General features: G+C 38.5%; 1 protein-coding gene across 3 annotated transcripts in view; it reads right to left on the bottom strand.

Moving 5' to 3' along the window:
* The window catches only part of Dcx (doublecortin), a 72,566-nt gene that overhangs the window by 4,646 nt on the left and 50,094 nt on the right, over positions 1 to 17,826 (bottom strand). For 2 of the 3 annotated variants that reach the window (XM_021153351.2, XM_029472926.2), the window contains exons 4-6: positions 12,743 to 12,845; positions 11,236 to 11,373; positions 6,084 to 6,178 (exon numbers count right to left, since the gene is read on the bottom strand). In XM_021153351.2, coding sequence (XP_021009010.1) covers positions 6,084 to 6,178; positions 11,236 to 11,373; positions 12,743 to 12,845 — 336 coding nt within the window. The remainder of the gene's footprint in view (positions 1 to 6,083; positions 6,179 to 11,235; positions 11,374 to 12,742; positions 12,846 to 17,826) is intronic. The other variant, XM_021153352.2, reaches the window with a different exon arrangement.

Genomic DNA, 17,826 nt, shown 5'->3' with positions numbered 1-17,826 from the left:
TCAGAAATCCGCCTGCCTCTGCCTCCCGAGTGCTGGGATTAAAGGCGTGCGCCACCACGCCTGGCAGGTGTAATGTTCTTAAGTGGCATACACATATTGAAAAATATATTTTCTGGGCACATTGGCCCATTCCCCTTGGGGAATATTTTTACTTTTTCCTGGTAGCAAATATGCTTTAACTTCACTTTTTCTAATATGTGTATAGTCATCATAACTTTAGCTGCAGATTGATTTGTATATTAGATCTATAAATTTGTCCATCTGATTTATCTGCTATTTTGTATCTTTGATCTCTATCTTCTTATTTCATGGGCTTTAACTCTTAATATATTTATGCCTTTCAGTCTATATTGCTTCTGCTTTAGGCATCATAAGGATAGGTCACGATTTTTAAAAACTCTCTTCTGCCAATCACAGCTTTTGAGAACTTAATCTACTAATATTTAAAGTTATTGCTAGTACGTAGGAATTATATTAGGCATCTCACCTTTTTCTGTCTTGTCTCTTTTGTTCAGTATTCAATTCTTTGTTTTGTGCAAAATGCATATTTTCCAGTATATGATTCCGTTGTTGGTTTTGTTTTAAATTAATTTTTATCTTATTTTTAAATGTCGATATAATCATAATTGTTTGGTAGAAGTAATGAATTAGATTATTGTTGCAGACTTTCCCCATAAGAAATGAAAGGAGGTATACGGGTAGATTTGTGAGAACTTTTCTTAAAATTGCTGTGACTTAAAGATTCTGACTGTGGAAGGAATCTCTAGGAATAGAGCAAGGTATGAACTGCTTCTATACCTCTATGAATTCATTTCATATTTAAAGCCTGAGGGGTGTAAGAGAAGAACAATGTTCAGGAAAAGTAATTACCTCAGCATTCTCTTTCTGTTGGTTGATATGTAGAAACACAGAAACACACATATTGCTTAACAATACAAATAATTTGCACCTGAAATTCATTTGCTTAGTCCCTTGGAGCCCTCCAGAACAAAATGTTTGTAACAAATACAGCTGTGCTGGCAATACTACTGCATTAGAGAAAACAAAAAGTTAGTCTTTGGTCCAAGAAGCTTATAGTCCAAAAGAATTCAGGAAGGACATTGGAGAAACCTAGATTCTTGCTGGGTTTTTTTTCTTTTTCTTTTTCTTTTTTTTTTTGTTTGTTTTTTGTTTTTTTTTTAATTTTTAATATTTTTATTACATATTTTCCTCAATTACATTTCCAATGCTATCCCAAAAGTCCCCCATAGCGCCCCCCACTTCCCTACCCACCCATTCCCATTCTTTTGGCCCTGGCATTCCCCTATATTGGGGCATATAAAGTTTGCAAGTCCAATGGGCCTCTCTTTCCATTGATGGCCGAGTAGGTCATCTTTCGATACATATGCAGCTAGAGACAAGAGCTCCGGGGTTCTGGTTAGTACATCATGTTGTTCCAACAATAGGGTTGCAGATCCCTTTAGCTCCTTGGGTACTTTCTCTAGCTTCTCCATTGGGAGCCCTGTGATACATCCAATAGCTGACTGTGAACATCCACTCCTGTGTTTGCTAGGCCCCGGCATCGTCTCACAAGAGACAGCTATATTTGGGTCCTTTCAGCAAAATCTTGCTAGTGTATGCAATGGTGTCAGCGTTTAGAAGCTGATTATGGGATGGATCCCTGGATACGGCAGTCTCTAAATGGTCCATCCTTTCATCACAGCTACGAACTTTGTCTCTGTAACTCCTTCCCTGGGTGTTTTGTTCCCAATTCTAAGAAGGTGCACAGTGTCCACACTTTGGTCTTCATTCTTCTTGAGTTTCATGCGTTTAGCAAATTGTATCTTATATCTTGGGTTTCCTAAGTTTTGGGCTAATATCCACTTATCAGTGAATACATATTGTGTGAGTTCTTTTGTGATTGTGTTACTTCACTCAAGATGATGCCCTCCAGGTCCATCCATTTGGCTAGGAATTTCATAAATTCATTCTTTTTAATAGCTGAGTAGTACTCCATTGTGTAAATGTACCTTTTTTTTCTTTTTCAAACACACCCTGCACTTTCTTGGTAGTATAATGCTGCTCTTGCTGATGAGTTAAAGCTCATGCATCTGCTTGCCCCACCAGCCATTTCAAAGCTTATCAGGCCTTCAAGACCCCCAGTTAAAGAGCACTTCTGTGAAGTCTTTGCTAGCTCCTACCTTCCTTGGGTCTCCATCAAATGGCCTTCCCCACCTGTTCTGTGCTCTTGCTTATATTATCCAAAACCATTCACATTCAAGCTAATTGTGCCTATGATGTCAGGGTCGGGACCCATCTTTACCCATCAAAATGTCTTTCTGACCATTGTTAGGAGGGCAAAAAAAAATATATCTGCAATAGAAAAAAAGTGTGGATCTAAATGATGTGAGAGATATACGTTCAAGTACTATGTCAGATATATTTTCCTTTTAATTTCATTTTGCAGAATATTCTTCAAGTTTAGAATTATGAGTGAAATCACTAAACTGAAAATCACAATTTAATCAAAGAGCTTTTCTGTTTCTATATTTTTATACATTTTTAAACAGTGTATTATCTCCAAAAGCAGTCTTTAGTAAACATTTGTTAAATCTTACTGACTGAGGCTGTAATTAATCTTGGCAACTTTTGCCCTCATGTCTAAAATGTGAAGGCTATCTAAATGCCCTTTCTTTTTCACAGTGGTATTGCATGGATAAGCAAGAACATGGCTTGTGAAAGGTTAATGCAGTATAGAAATACAAAATGAAATGCTGTTCTCATTAACTACCTTACGATGTACTGTGTGTCCATATTGCAGCACTTGAGTATGCGGACTTTGGCTAACCCCATTGCAGCTGCATTAAAGAGGATTGTCCATGAGCTGCCTAAAAGAAGCCAAGCTCTGATTACAGCTTAGAGGCCCAGCACAGCCATCAAAAGTTACCAAGGGGATGCTAGGACTTCAAGATTCTTTCCAATTGCAAAGGGGGAAAGTGATTGCCTTGGCCACCTGCTTCCTGTCTCCACAATGACTTAAACCTTTCAGGTCCACTTGGACAGAAGTTCGGATGAGATCTGCTCTGGCCACTGCCCAGGGTGTTTGATGTCCCAGGTATCGAGCAGGGTGAAAGGACAAATGCAAGGCTCAGACCTGGGATTTGGAAGGACTGAGCCAAAGTCACATCCAGCTTTTGGCTTATTCCAAAAAGTCAGCTCACTCTCCATTTCTGGCCATGTAAATGTAAAGCCATGGTATGTACAGCTTCATTTCTAGAATGGACTGCCCTGAAAGATAACATCTTAGGAACTCTTCCAGATTAAAAAAAAAACACTAAAAGAACACAGAAAAAAATGCAATACTTGATCCTAGATTAGATCCTGGACTGTAAAAAGAATGTCACTGAAGCAATTAATAAAATTTGGACACAGCCTTTAACAGTTTTCTATCTTTGTTGATTAAACCTCACAATGTTGTACCATGGTTAAAAGCCACTTGGCCCTTAGGAAACATATATTGGATGTTTCAGTATAATAGGGCATTATACTTGAAACTTACATCTCAGATGACTCAGAAAAATATTAAAAAGTAAAGATTACATGTATTTATATCCATATATAGATAGAAGAGGAGAGCATAGAAAACCAGTTAAGTGGAGCAAAACAGAAATAGGTGATAAATGTGTATAAAAAGAATACAGGGTACTATTACTACAACTCCTCTGTAAGTTTTAAGTGATAAACATATTTTAAATAATATGTTATATCAAAATCTAAATGTACATTTTATTTTAAAGTTTGGCTAGAAAAGTATGATATAATGTATTAGCATGTGTTTCTGTCTTAAGAAAACTTAATCTTAAGAATACAATCTCATGAGAACTCCATAGAGAACAGTGCAACTCTATGCTGCCTCCCATGAGCTTGTCCAGTTCTTCAGTGACTAAAATTATTTTAGAATTGAGTGGGAAAAAAAAGTCACTTGAGTCTACAAGCCCAACCAGGAGAAACGAATCTGACAATGCCAAAACTCACCGGAATGATTCACCAAGAATTAATCCTCAACATAAATGAACTGGATATCCACGCTAGCCGAAAGGCTGAGTGATATACTTGTGCAGAGAAAATGTCCAAGCTGCCTTGGTTGACGGAAAGTGCTGGTATAGAAAACACTTCCCAGAAACACTTTGCAGAAAGTCATAGGGTGAAGGTACACTAAGAAGTGATGGAGTCTATAAAGATCTCCATGGAAATGGCATCATCAGAGACAACCTGTTTCCATTGTTGAATGTCTACATTAACAAACCTTGCTACTTAGCAAATAACCAAAAACTGCCATTTTCATTCATCTCACAACCTCTGGGTAACTCAGAGCATATTCTGAAATCTGATAGCTCAGGAAGGAGAATCCAAAGGTTCTGCTCAGGATTAATACCAGAAATAAAAGGAGTCATTAAAGGAAAGAAACAGGCATTATCAGTAACAGGGCAAAGAAAGGCCAAATTAAACAGGAAACTAAAAACATGCTGTAAAGAAAGATAAAGACAAGACATGTGAGATAGCGATATGCTATGAAGTATTTTTTAAAGTAACATTTTGTGTGTGTGTGTGTGTGTGTGTGTGTGTGTGTACACTTCTCTAACCACAGCACACACATGGAGGTCAGAGGTCAACTTCCAGGTGTCATTTTTTTTTCTTTTTTTCTCCTTCAACCATGTGGGTTCTGGGAATTGAACTGAAGATTTTGTGCTTAGTGACAAATGCCTTTACCCCCTGAGTCATCTCTCCAGTCCTGCTGTTAAGTATTTAACAATTGGCTTTCTGTAGGTAAAATGATAATCCTGATTTATTTGCTGATTTCTATAGCTCAAATAGTCCTGCTGTGACCAAGATTAATGTATTACACACATAGTTTAAAAACTGAGGTGTATGTGTTGCTAAATACATAAATACAGCCTCTTTAGTCTGTGTAATGTAAAGTTACTTTTATGTATGTATTCAGGTATTTGATAGCCAATTGCTGTGCTCCTCACTAGGGCTAGTAGATAAAAAAAATTCTTAGTGGAACTTGCCTTCCAGTGTGATAATCAGAAAAAAAAATTCATAGTTATCTAAAGTATAAGAAACTTAAAGCAGTTAATATCTCAAATTCTCTACATAGCAGAGATTTCGAGGAAGGAATATACTTGGAAATTGATCCTAGGGAATTTTTTTTTGAGTATTTATTAAATCTAGAGTATTTGTGCACCAGGCAAATAAATACTCATGGAGCAACATCTCCAATGCCTACACTGCTGTGATTTAATGATATACTTCTTTGGGCTAACAAAGAGGTCAAAATGGTTCCCAAGGCCATTGGGGAAATGCTTGTTTCCTTTCTGCCTAGGCTGAGCTAGAATCTCCCTAGTAATAAAGACTGCACACAGTGAAACATGGGTCCATTTGTTCGATGATGTCCAACAAATTTAAAAAGAGTAACCTATTGCAACTTTTTTAAAAAAATGTAATGTTTGCTTGTGTCTGAGCATGAGTGTGTGCATCATATGTGTGCAATACCTGTGCAGGCTAGAAGAAAGTATCAGATTTCCCAGAACTAAAATTAACAGGTATGTGTGGGTTACATGGTGGGGTGTTGGAAAGTGAGCCTAGATCCTCTAAAAGAGCAGTATATGCTCACAACTACTGGGCTATCTCTCCAGTCCCAACTCTGTGCAACTTTCATTGCTCTATTTATATTACATCCCTTGATTGGTGCCTAGTGACATAAGTTGTCTTTGGTACCCCTTTGCTATATGTTGGAAATGGTGAGGCAAGTATTTTTGGTTTGCTTTCTATTGTTGTTTCAAAATGAATATTTGAGTCCATTGTACTATTTAGGGGGAAATGCTAAAATGTAACTGAAAAACGTTGAAAGCAAGGGCTAGAGAAATCAATAAAATTGGCTTGGTCCCTGCTGGGATTCTTGGGACTTCAACTTAATGGAGTCAATAAAGGGGAACCTTTGCTTCAATGTACTTTTGAAATATAATGGGTGAGCATCTTCTAGCAAGCCTTTTAAGAAACTGAATCCAACGGGGTTTAGTAAGGTATAAGAGACATAATACCTTGTGCTTCCGCAGACTTCCAGGGCTTGTGGGTGTAGAGATAGGAGACTGCTTCGACTTAGGTGTTGAGAGCTGACTACTGGAAGTTCCATTTGCTACCGCAAGGCAAGAGAAAAGGAAAGAATAAAAACCAACAGAATATAAAAGAGCAGGTTCTCTGTCCCTAAGATACAAAGAACATTCAAACAAGGTAGAAAGTCAACCAAGTTATTTTATAGAATCAAACGAACGTGAAAAGAAACATAATCTTCAAATGCCCTAAGAACTTCCATCCTCGGCTAATATGGTTCTGCACAATGCAGTAGATCCGCAATCATTGCCTTGCCCAGTGCTTCTCAGAAAGAGAGTTCTAATTCGTTTCAAATCTTTCATACTAGTTATCAAGTTTGATCCTCACATCTCTGAGAGGCAGTTTGAGAAAGTATTATTTGACTCTAATTTTGGAGATAAGAAAGATAATAAACAGAGAATGTTTGCACCTTACATTAAGGAGAAGAGGTATGAGTACTTTAGGCTAGGTCATATCCCCATTTGGAGTCAGTTGAATGAGAGTGATGTAGAACAGACCCACTATCAATGTCTACTTTCTCATTCACCTTATTTTCCTGTACTACCATGTCCTAGATGAAAAACACTGGAAGGAAAGAAACAGAAAGGAGACTTGTCAGTAAGAAGAATGAAAAGAATTGGAGGAGAAGCAGAAAGTAAAGAAGAGCTCAAATGGAAAAAAATGGAACAGAAGAGAGAAGAGAGAGACAGTGGAGGACCTGAAATCGAGGCAAGAAAGATAACAAGATTAGAATAAAAGACCAAGAACAGGGCGAAAGGCAGAGAGAAACAGAAATTAATTCTAGATAATTGTGGGAAAACATCAAGGTCCGACCCCAGTCTGTCTCCAGTCAAGAACATGATGGAAATGAGATGATTTGCCTTTTGAACATGGGTAAATCCATTGCAATTTCAAGCTGTTTTCTATCCTCTTGACAATTAGCACCTTTAATATGAAAAAAGAAAAGGTGTCACATGAAAAATGGGATAATTAAATGGCTTTCCATGAGATGGTCTTATGGTGAAGCAGTTTTTTTAATCATAGGATCTATATTGCTAGAAAGATATTATGTGATATGCTATTAAAACAGAGAGAAGTGTCTCAGGGGTGGGAGGTAGAGTGGGGGCAGAAGGAGAGAGACCACTTCAGTAAAAAGATAGCCTAAGAATATTTTGGTTTAAACTTCTGTATCATGAATATTTCCTGAAGATATACCTCATTCCCACCACTGTTATAGAAGGGATATCATGTTGCATTTCATCTTCAGAGTGAATGGAAGTGGCACCATTGACTGATAGATAGACTTCCTTTCCCCTTACTAACATCTTGAGCCCTCTAGTAATTAGAGAACACCTTGGGAAGGACTCTTCCCTCACTGACTCTTGTTTTTTCCTGTTCCTTCTCAGAATCAGAAAACTGTCTCACTGCCCTCAGCTTTATGCACAGTCCAAATCCTCTCATTTCTTCTTTTAGGAGAGTTCGTTTTTCCTCTTTGCAATAAGGTGTGTCAAACTAATTTCAACTTCTTTGGCTACCTTATCAATATTTTTGAAAATAGGATTCTTTTGAAGAGGAAGCAGAGGTAGAGGAAGCAGAAGCAAACTTTGTGTGAAGGGATTTCTGACTCTTTTCTCCTTGCTTTCAGATTTTAGGACATAGGCCTTTCCCTGCTTTTAAGCAAGTGCTCTTGGGATTTCTTCCTCTGACAGTTTTCTCACAGAGACTATGGGGAAAAGAAGAGCCAAGGAGAGAGAAGTGACAGTCACCAGAGGTGGGCACATTGTCAAGAAGGCTTCTAACCCATATAGTCCTATTCAAATTAGAAAATGGTTAGCAAGGGCTTCCTTTCAATTATGCAAACTAAATGAGCACATACACAATGTCACAAAGCAATGGGTCATGTGAGAGAGAGAGAGAGAGAGAGAGAGAGAGAGAGAGAGAGAGAGAGAGAGAGAGAGAATGGAATAACTACTCTTGTGCCACAGAGTTCTCTGGGAACACAATATCTGTGTTCTGTTGATTCCCTTAGTCAGTACTCTTCGGCTGTGCATGCAGCACAGTTATCAAGCTTAATCCCACATGGTCTTGTCTCCCAGGATTTTGGGGTGGTTGTGTCCTTGCTCCTGCAGTCATCTTTAGCCTCTTCCTCCTGTCAGTGGTACTTATCTACATGGAACAGGGCATGTAAAACAGGATGACTGGTAAGGTCAGTAGGTTGATCTATCTGGATTTACAGGGATTTAAATATATTACATGAAAACGAAGAGGGTAGGATGCTGTTTTTCAAAGAACAATAAAAGAGCCCACTTTCAAGTGTGTGTACTCAAAGAAAGAGTGAACAATGTCACCAGCCAGGTAGTGTTGATGCTGAGATTGCAGGTGGTGTGTTCCCTTCTCTGGAGGATACACAGATCCCTGAAGACAGAGATGTCTCTAAGTGGTCCCAAGTGTACTGATTAAAGAGTTTTCTAGGTACTGAGTAATACAAGTTATATTATACATTCTTAATTCAAGTTCATTTGACCAGGATGGCATAGAAAAAAAAGTGTCTTGTGCCTTGCTTCTAACCCATGATGACTGGGTACTAAAGTGACTTTATTGTTCATCCACCTCATCCTGATCTGCTCACCCACTGGAATACCAATAAGGGACACACGCAAACTCAAGTTTGTTGGCTTTGACAGGATGTTTATTCTGAAATACTCACCAAGTGTAATTTCAGCCAACTCCCCACCCCACCCACACACACAAATCAAATAGTTCTACCCCTCATTGTTGTTTGTACGGTTATTCCTGAAACATTTTATCATATGTACTCTCACATGATTCTGTCCTTGATCAACAAAGATACAGCAATTTGAGACTTGCCAAGTTTAAAGTATGTAACTATTCCTCTCCTTTATGGATGGTGGCTTCAGAATTTGATCACACACTCCATTTCACAATTTCCCACTTCTCCCCCACTGTGCCTCTGTCTTATTCTTGGTATCTCCTTAATGCCTTAGAGAGGGAGATCTCAACCCATAATCCAGCCAGTTCCATGTTTTCTCATAGTGAGATACTCTAGACTTTCTTTTATTCTGGTCTAAATAGTTCCTGTTTCCTCTGTACTTGCATAGAGACATTTTTAGAAAGCTATCTAAGAGGAGCTAAGGTGGCTAAGACTTATTTTAGAACAAAGCCAAAAGAGACCTATGGTTTTCACACAACCATTCCAATGTGCCCTTGGGTGCTGTGCCTGGATTGCTTTGGTTAATTATTCCTGCTAAATATAAATAAATGCTTTTGTTCCTCTTCCCAGACTCATCCATCAAGAAAGCAAGGTCTGAGAACCCAGAAATAGTCCTTGAGGGATTCATTTCATTGAGTTGGTTCTCAAGCCAAATCCAATCATAGATGGTGAGATACTGTAGATTTACAAGATGAAATGTGAATTTTAAATCCAGTTCCTACTGTGTCTTGGAAATTACACAGTTGTAAAGTATCTACATAAAATGGGAGACAGGTTTTCCCTGTTGGAAAACACATTTATTTACCCAAGCTTGCAATATTTGTGGGTAGAACCTAGAGCTTCACTTCTGAGAGGCAAGTGCCTACAACTGAAATCTATCTATGGTCAACCTTGGAATATTTTCCTACAAATGAGTTCCTTAAGAAGGAGAAAATGTGTGTGTGGGTAGTTCTTCTAATCTTCTTGTAGTTCTGACAAGGATATCAGTTCACCTTGGTGTGACTCTAGCGGAATTCATAGAATATGTTCAGAGCAGATCATTAGCAGCAAAGACACCAACACAAACTTACCTGTGGCACTGAGTTCAATTCAGCACAAGGTAATGACTAGAAAACACCCCAATATCCCTTGGCCTTCCCATACCCCTGGCCTGGAGGAGAGGCCAGAAAGACACTGAGAAGCAGGGACCATGCAAAAGAAATCTTTGCATTCAACACGCTTGGAATCCTGGACCCTGCCTCATGTAATTAGCACAGTGCAAAGAGTTGTGTGACATTGGGAAGAAGTGAGGAACTGCACCTCAGGTTCTCAATGTTAAAAAAACAAACCCAAAATACCAACAACCTAGATAATTGTCCTTCTGTAACTTAATTCATAGCACTATTGTGAGAGTCTTCAGAGATGATGAAAATGGTTTTTTGTTTTTGTTTTTTGTTTGTTTTGGGTTTTTTGTTTGTTTGTTTGTTTTTTTTGCAAAATCCACAGCATTTAATTCCTGTGAAGAATTATTACCTTGAATCAAATATCTCTCAGCTAAAGAAGAAAGACATTCTTGTGTTGTTTAGCACAGTAAGTAGTCACTAGTCACATTGAAATGTGGCTAATCTGGTTTCAGATATACTCATTAAGTATAAAATACAGAGCAGTTTCAAAGAGGGTAAGCATGTCAATAATTTCTTATATTGATCACATATTGAAATGACTACCTTTGAGTTGATTAGTAAGTAACATCTATCTATAGTAAGTTTATTTTCTTTTAATTTTAAAATGTGACCCTAAATATTTAAATTAAACAATATGTATATGATGTCATATTAAACCCATTATTTTGTGCAATTAATTATACAACTTTCAAAAACCATATAATATACAAAGCTTGCATTATTAGCACTTTAGTTCTATTAAGCAGAGTTAGTATGTCAGGGAAGTCAGAACAACCAGGGAAGGCTGCTTATGTTTAAAAATGGACACTCCACTAATTATAATTCATTCATAGACTCTTGCTGTTTTGTGTCCCTTGACCCAAGAGCTAATGAGATGATTACAGATTAAAAAGTCAGTGTGGTGATGCATGTGTCCATACTATTAGCACTGGGGTAACGTCCACAGGATGATTCCTGGCACATGCTGGGTATTCTAGCCTAATCAGCAAGCCCTAAATCTCAGTGAAAGCGCTCTGTACACAAAGCAAGGTGGAAAGGACCTGAGGAACTCACATAGCTTTCTCCATACAAGATAATTTATGTCTCTGAAATGATAGAATTAGAGATCATAGATGTAATGGTGATCATGACAGAAATCAATTGTGTCATGCAGAGAGCATCAGCCTTCATCAATAAAGTTAACGTGAACAATAGGAGAAGAACACTCACCGTCTTGGTCGTTACCTGAGTCAGCTGGAGACTTGCTGCGGCGCATTGGGCCTGGGCTTTTAGCAGATGTCTTTTGGGGTGTTGGGGAAGCCTTTGGGCCAGCTGCGGCAGATGGATTCCCTTTCATGACTCTGCATTCTGAGCGAAAGAACATAAGCAGCTTAGAAAGGAGAATCTCTAAGCATACTACCAGCATCTCAAAGACAGAATATCCACCTCGGCCAATGCACCAAGTGGCTCGGGATTACAAAGTGGTCCTCATTTTTTGTGTGCACGTCTGTTTGTATGTGTGTATTTACATATGTATGTGCACTGTGCGTGTGCTTGGTGCGTGTAGAGATCAAAGACAATAGTTCTTTTACCTCTGGAACTGGATTTATGGTTGATTGTGAATCACCATGTGGGTGCTAGAAACCAAACCTAAGTCTTGCAAGAGCAACAAGTGTTCTTAATTACTGAGCCATTTCTCCAGCTCTTTGGCCACAGTTGATTTTGCTCTGATATGAAAAATAGAACCAAACAACATGGCAGAGGACAAACTTCTGTTTAGAGACTTACCAGTTGACTCCTACTTAAAGGTACACTCAAAAGACAGATGGAGGGTAATTTGGTCAACTGAAATTTTTAGGAAGCTGAGTTGAGTGGACAGCTCATTTTTGTTTGTTCCACTTTTTATTTTGGTTAATGGACTTTAGTGATCACCATCAAGAACTGCAGTTTTATAGGGAATGCAAAATTGGATATGGCCTGAATTTGGTTCACTATTTCATGGTCACTGACTTACAGAAAAACTGTAGATATGGCCACTTTTTAACAGATTTGAGTTGTTTGTGACTTGTCTACTAGCGAAACTCTCTGGTTTTCTCACATTTTACTCCTGAGTGGGAAATGTGTATTAATATGTCTTTTCCATCTTTATTCCTCCCTACTTCTCTTGTGTGGCCTAATTCACTTATAACTTATACATGAAGCTTAAACTAATAGGTGTTCAGGTCTTTCTTGAAGTAAACAATCCTCTGGATTCTTGAGTCACAATGCAGAGAGAATGGGGCACCAAGTACAAAGGTAGGAATGGAGCCTGACACTAAGAATAGAATGGGGAAAATAACTTTCTAAACAATGTGACCATTACCATATACCAAAAAGCCAGAGAAGAATGACTAGGAAAAAAGTGTATGTACAATATATGTACATACAGAAGCTGTTACTACAGAAGTTTTCTCTTGATGGTGTAGGCTAGCTCATATGATACAGTATATGGTTCAAGAATTGTGGTCATAATTGGGGTAAATGGTAAGTTTCACGTAGTATGAAGGCTTCTGGGAGATTGAGTTGAAATATAACTTAGTGTGTCACACACACAGATCCAAAGGAGAAATTCTAACAATATCATCCCATGATGTATCATTTTTGAGTATCCTCCAGGCCACATACACTCGTGAAAATCCTAAGGGATGGAAAGGACAAGAAGAAAAGCAAGACAAATCCCAGTGGTCCTCATGCTTACCATTCTCATCCAAGGAGAAATCATCTTGAGCATAGCGGAATTTTTCAGGACCACAAGCAATGAACACATCATCATCACCAAAGAAATCATGGAGACAGGTGACCTATGGAGAAAGCAGAAGTACCAGATTAGTACTTTCTATCCTTATAACAATAGCTTCATATGTTGTCAAGGGACATAACTTCACATCTAAGCCATCATCACTAACTCTCAGGCATTTCTGTTTTTCTTTTCCTCAAAATACCAATCACATTCATAGTCTTCACTATGATCCCTAGTGAGTGAACATAAAAATAGCATCGCCTTTTCATGTTTTAGGCATGGTCACCATGTCTCCACATAATTGAGACTCTAAGATTGAGATGATGCCCAAATGGTTCCCTCAGAAGAAAAGTTAGCCAGCATATGTTTAAAAGTACTCATGGTCTATGCAAATTTGGGGTCTAGGCCAGGGAAGTGAGAAAAATTGTATGCAGCTTCTGATGTATAGACCTTGTAGCATACCCAAAGTTAGAAATTCCTGTCTTCATATGCGTGTGTTCTTAAAGGTAGATTATTTTAAATTTTCTTTGGATGTACAAAGGCTAGACTCTCAAGTTTAAAAGAACTAGTACAGTAATGAGCTAGAATTGCATTCCATACTGAAAAGAGGAAGTACATGTTGACCCTTTTAAGCCTCATCAATGGCAATGGGTACCATAAAGCCATGTTCCCAGGACCCTTGCCTTTGAGTGTGAAATGCATTACTACTTTGGTTTGTTTGTTTGTTTTCCAGTGGAAACAGTCTCTCAGCTCCCTTCTGAACAGAGAAGTGAGGGTTCCTGGGAAAGTAGCCTGATTCCTGTGGCTGCACACTTCTCAGCTTTCCTAATTATATTTGATAATCAGTCCAGCACATTAGTCAAACCCCAAGAGAAACCATGGAGTCAAAACCATGGTTCTCCAAGTTCTTGGCTTGTAAGTGTTCAAAGCCTCTAATTGTTCAAAATAATTTTATTCAAGCTGCCAGGAAATGACGTACCAAAGGCACAGACCTCACAAACTAACAATAACTTGCTATGTGCAGTAAGCAACATGTTGCACTTTTTAAAAGAAAATGTTTATATTAATAACATCATCTCCTACCCAAGATCTCTTCAATCTCTTGTTTCCCCACCCAAGATGATTATAAGCCTTATACAAAAAGAGAGATGCTTAAACATTACCTCTTACTGGCTAAGCTTTCCAATCATCTATGAGATGCCATGGGAAGGGAGACTGGCAGGTTGCCAGGGTCACTAGGATTAAGCTTCATCCTAATTATGAGCCGCATCCTCATCAAACACACCCATGTCCATTGGCAGTCAGAGTGTCTATCCTTCATTAATTTACCACACAATCACATAATACCAATTAGAGTTACTATTGATTAAATGTTTACTCTGAGATAGGACTTAGATTGGCTGGAGTATTTCCAAATCTGTCATCTCATTTCTGACTCAGAAAACACTATTGTATTCACTATTTTAGAGATGAGAAACCTGAGAGTCAGAGGTAGTCCAGGTAAAAAGCAATATATATAAGCAGACAGATCTACCCAATGTGCCTTTAACCACCAGTAATATGGAAACCTTCATAGATTGTGGAAACTGGGAGACAGAGGAATAAGACTCACAGATATCACAGAGATCACATTCTAATAGCATGATACACGATGAAACAGAGCATGTTTCAACTTAGTTTCAAGGACAAGAGAACATAGAGGTGTCATGGAAACTGTTGATCAACAATCATATTTAAGTGACCCAGACTCTGGATGACAAGGTTAGTTTGATGGATATTCTTCATGTGGTCTGGGAATCAAGTCCAATAAAAGACTTGGTCAGTTAAATGCTTTGACCTCTACTCTAGGTCACCTGCCAAAGGCTTTAGTCACTGGGTCAATAAAGTCTGGAACTTTTACCTTTTAGATACCAAATGGATCTGCATTGTTTTCTTAATTGCACCTACCTTCATTTTTATTCCTGAGTGAGGAATGTCTCACCCTTGAATTCCACTTGTTATCTCCAGCAATTAGCATTTTCTTTCAAGACCCCAGTGTGCTTTCAGGGATAGTCCATACCACTGGACAAAAGACCAGGCCCATCCCTCCCTCTGAATTTCCTTATGGATCCTGATAATGAGTTTGTGGCCTAGTAAGAATTTAACCTTGGTTGTTTCTGATTGGACTAAATAATAAGAAGAGAGGAAGTAGAAACATTAAAAGAATTTTAATGGATATAAAATGAAAATTAGAAGGAAGAATCAGTTGTGGATGGGAACAAACATGAACATTCAGAGACTGAAAAGTAAAGTAATGACAAATGTCTAAACATTCAGACATTGATTTTTCACAGGGCTATCGTAATTGTTAAAAATATAATATTGAATAGATGATTTTTCTTCCCAGTTACATGCCATGATGTCTTATTCTAGGATAGCAAAGCAGTAGAGATTTCTAGAGTACTTGCTGTTACAACATCCCCATTCTCCCTCAAACTCAAGTCTCTCCACCTCATCTCAGGCTTAGCAAAAAGCTTTTGGCGAGCCCTCCCTTTGGGGATCTTAGAAGAAAGGCAACATTCCCTATGTCTTTGACAAATTCACAATGGTGTTCTGGCTTCAGACACATTCATGGTGCAATACAGCTGTTCAGCATCAGGTTTCTTGTGTGATCTTGCTCCCTATTTTACTGGCTTCAAAACAGACAAACACATCTTGCATGTGTGGATACCAAGTTTTTCAAAACTACTTTCGATGTTGAGACTACGCAGCCCCCATCTTTGTTATATGATGAGAAAATAAAACATTTTCCATCTTTAAGACATGAGGATCTCAAGACACAAAGAGTCAAAGCTTCCCAAGGATACACAGTTGGCTCATGAAAGAGTTGGGACTAGCACTTAGACATCCTGCTTCAATTCAGAACAAAATAATTCAACTGCTTGGCTGAGCATGACTCCCTAAAACTCTAGACAGGAGACTCTAGTCTCATTCCATGTCCAATACTCACTAGACTGTCATGTTGAAAAGCAAAGTTTCATTGTTACCTATATTTTTAATCCATGGACAAGAAAATTGTTGCCCATTAGTAAACACTGAGTATATGGTCAAAGAGAGGGACAGGAGAGGAAAGAATTTTAAGAAGAGAAAGGAGAATGAAAGAAAAGAAAAAGAAAACAATAATGGGGCATAAGAAACAAATCTTAAATCATTGATGCCTGCTTTTTAGATTTTTCTGGTGATACTATGACACCAATTCTACCTTGACTTATACTTTAAACACATCACTGTTATTTTCTAATTAGCTCTCTGAGGCCATCATTTTTAGATGAAAGTGACAAGCGTGGTAACAGAATACTCATTGTGACATCACACCATCCTTGAAGAATAAAGGTCTTGCTGACATCAGCTCACTCTAAGCTCTCTCAAGGAGAGAATACATAAGCATGCATGACACCTACCTTTATAATTTATCAACCACCAGCACAAAATCAGTAAAATTGACTCACATTAACATTGAACTATTACCTCATGCTTAAAAAAAAGCGGGTATAAAGAGAGGGAGGGTAGATGGGTGTACATTAGCATGAACAATATATTATTTGGATGGTCCAGTATCAAGTGCAGAAATGGAGGTAACAAATCACTGTGTGGAAGCAGTGTGAGTTTATTAGCTGTAAATGGAAAATTCTCCATGTGACTTGATTTAGGGTTGATTAGATTCTCTATCCATATATTACAGATAATGGCTATTCTTGCATGTGCCTGCTGTTACTATATTCTATAATTCACTTACCTAACTCTTCAGAAAGAAACGTTCTTCAGGAAGATTTACAAATCTATGAGACATACTTTTGGCATGTGTAATATTTTTAGTGAAAGCTCAACTCCCCCATATTGATCATTAAGCACATTCTTAGGAAAAGGGAGTATGTGAGAAATACCGAGACAAACAATAAAAGGCTCCTGTCTTCACAGCTGACAGACTAATAAGCACGTGTGAACTCCACAAATAATTAGAATACAACGCAGGCTGTGGTTAGCACTGCTGTAGAGGCAGAGAGTCAGAGGAAGCATGGAAGACAAAGAAAACAGCAAAAATAAAGATCACTGTGGCCTCCCACAATCATTTATATACATGGCATGAAAGTAAAAGTGAGACTATCTAGGACCCGTGGGGGAGGGGGGGGTGATGACAAACATGTTCAGAGTACACGATAAGCTGAAATCAAATGTGATTATGAAACTCATGAGTGGATATTTGTCAATAACATGTTTTATACATGACAGGGAAGACAACTCACAAAGTCAGTCTTGAGGCACAGACAAGATACAGGTTGATGGAAACAGGGGATGGTCTAGGTAGAGGTAGCTATGGGAACAAAGGGCAAGAGGCAGGAGTATGCCATTTTCTTAAAAGCCTTAAAGAAAGAGAGCTACCTCTAATTGGCTATAGTAATCGATTTTATCCCTCCCAAAATGCTGCACAGCATAAATGCCCAAATCCGTATGCTAACCTGCTGTGCAGACAAAACATCCAATTAATTGCCTCCTGGTAGAATTCAGGGTGAAGGGAAGGGCAAAGAGTGTCGTCAGCGCATCTATAGGGAGGACTCGCCCCAGTGGTGAAGGAAAAGGGAACCCTTGTGGTATAGCAGACAAACCACATTGATTTCCTAGTCTTGCCAACAAAGTGCCATAGCCATAGAGTGTGGCTGGCAAGCTTTGCAAAGTGAGTTAATGAAAGTGAGTTAATGAAAGATCCAGTAAACATTACCAGTGAGCCTTTCTTGAAGTTACTGCCACTTTCATTCTGGAACACTTCCTGCCTGCCAGTTCTGGACTGACTCCAGTCAGGGGCTGACCCCAACTTGGCTTCATAAGCTATGCAAGGTTGCTAGGTGACCCTGGTTTTCTTATCAAACTCTTTTTTTTTTCTTGCGGTTATCTTCAAGTTTTGCTTGGGTTTTTTTCCACAACAACATATGGGGGTGGGCAGTGCAAGCAGCTTCTTAATTCTACAGTGACTTTTATTTGGCACAGATCTTTTTACTCAGTATCTG

This window comes from Mus caroli, unplaced genomic scaffold (genome assembly GCF_978045245.1).
Source record: "Mus caroli unplaced genomic scaffold, Mus_caroli_1 scaffold_5, whole genome shotgun sequence".
Classification (NCBI taxonomy): Eukaryota; Metazoa; Chordata; class Mammalia; order Rodentia; family Muridae; genus Mus; species Mus caroli.
This window is presented reverse-complemented; position numbering and strand designations above follow the sequence as displayed.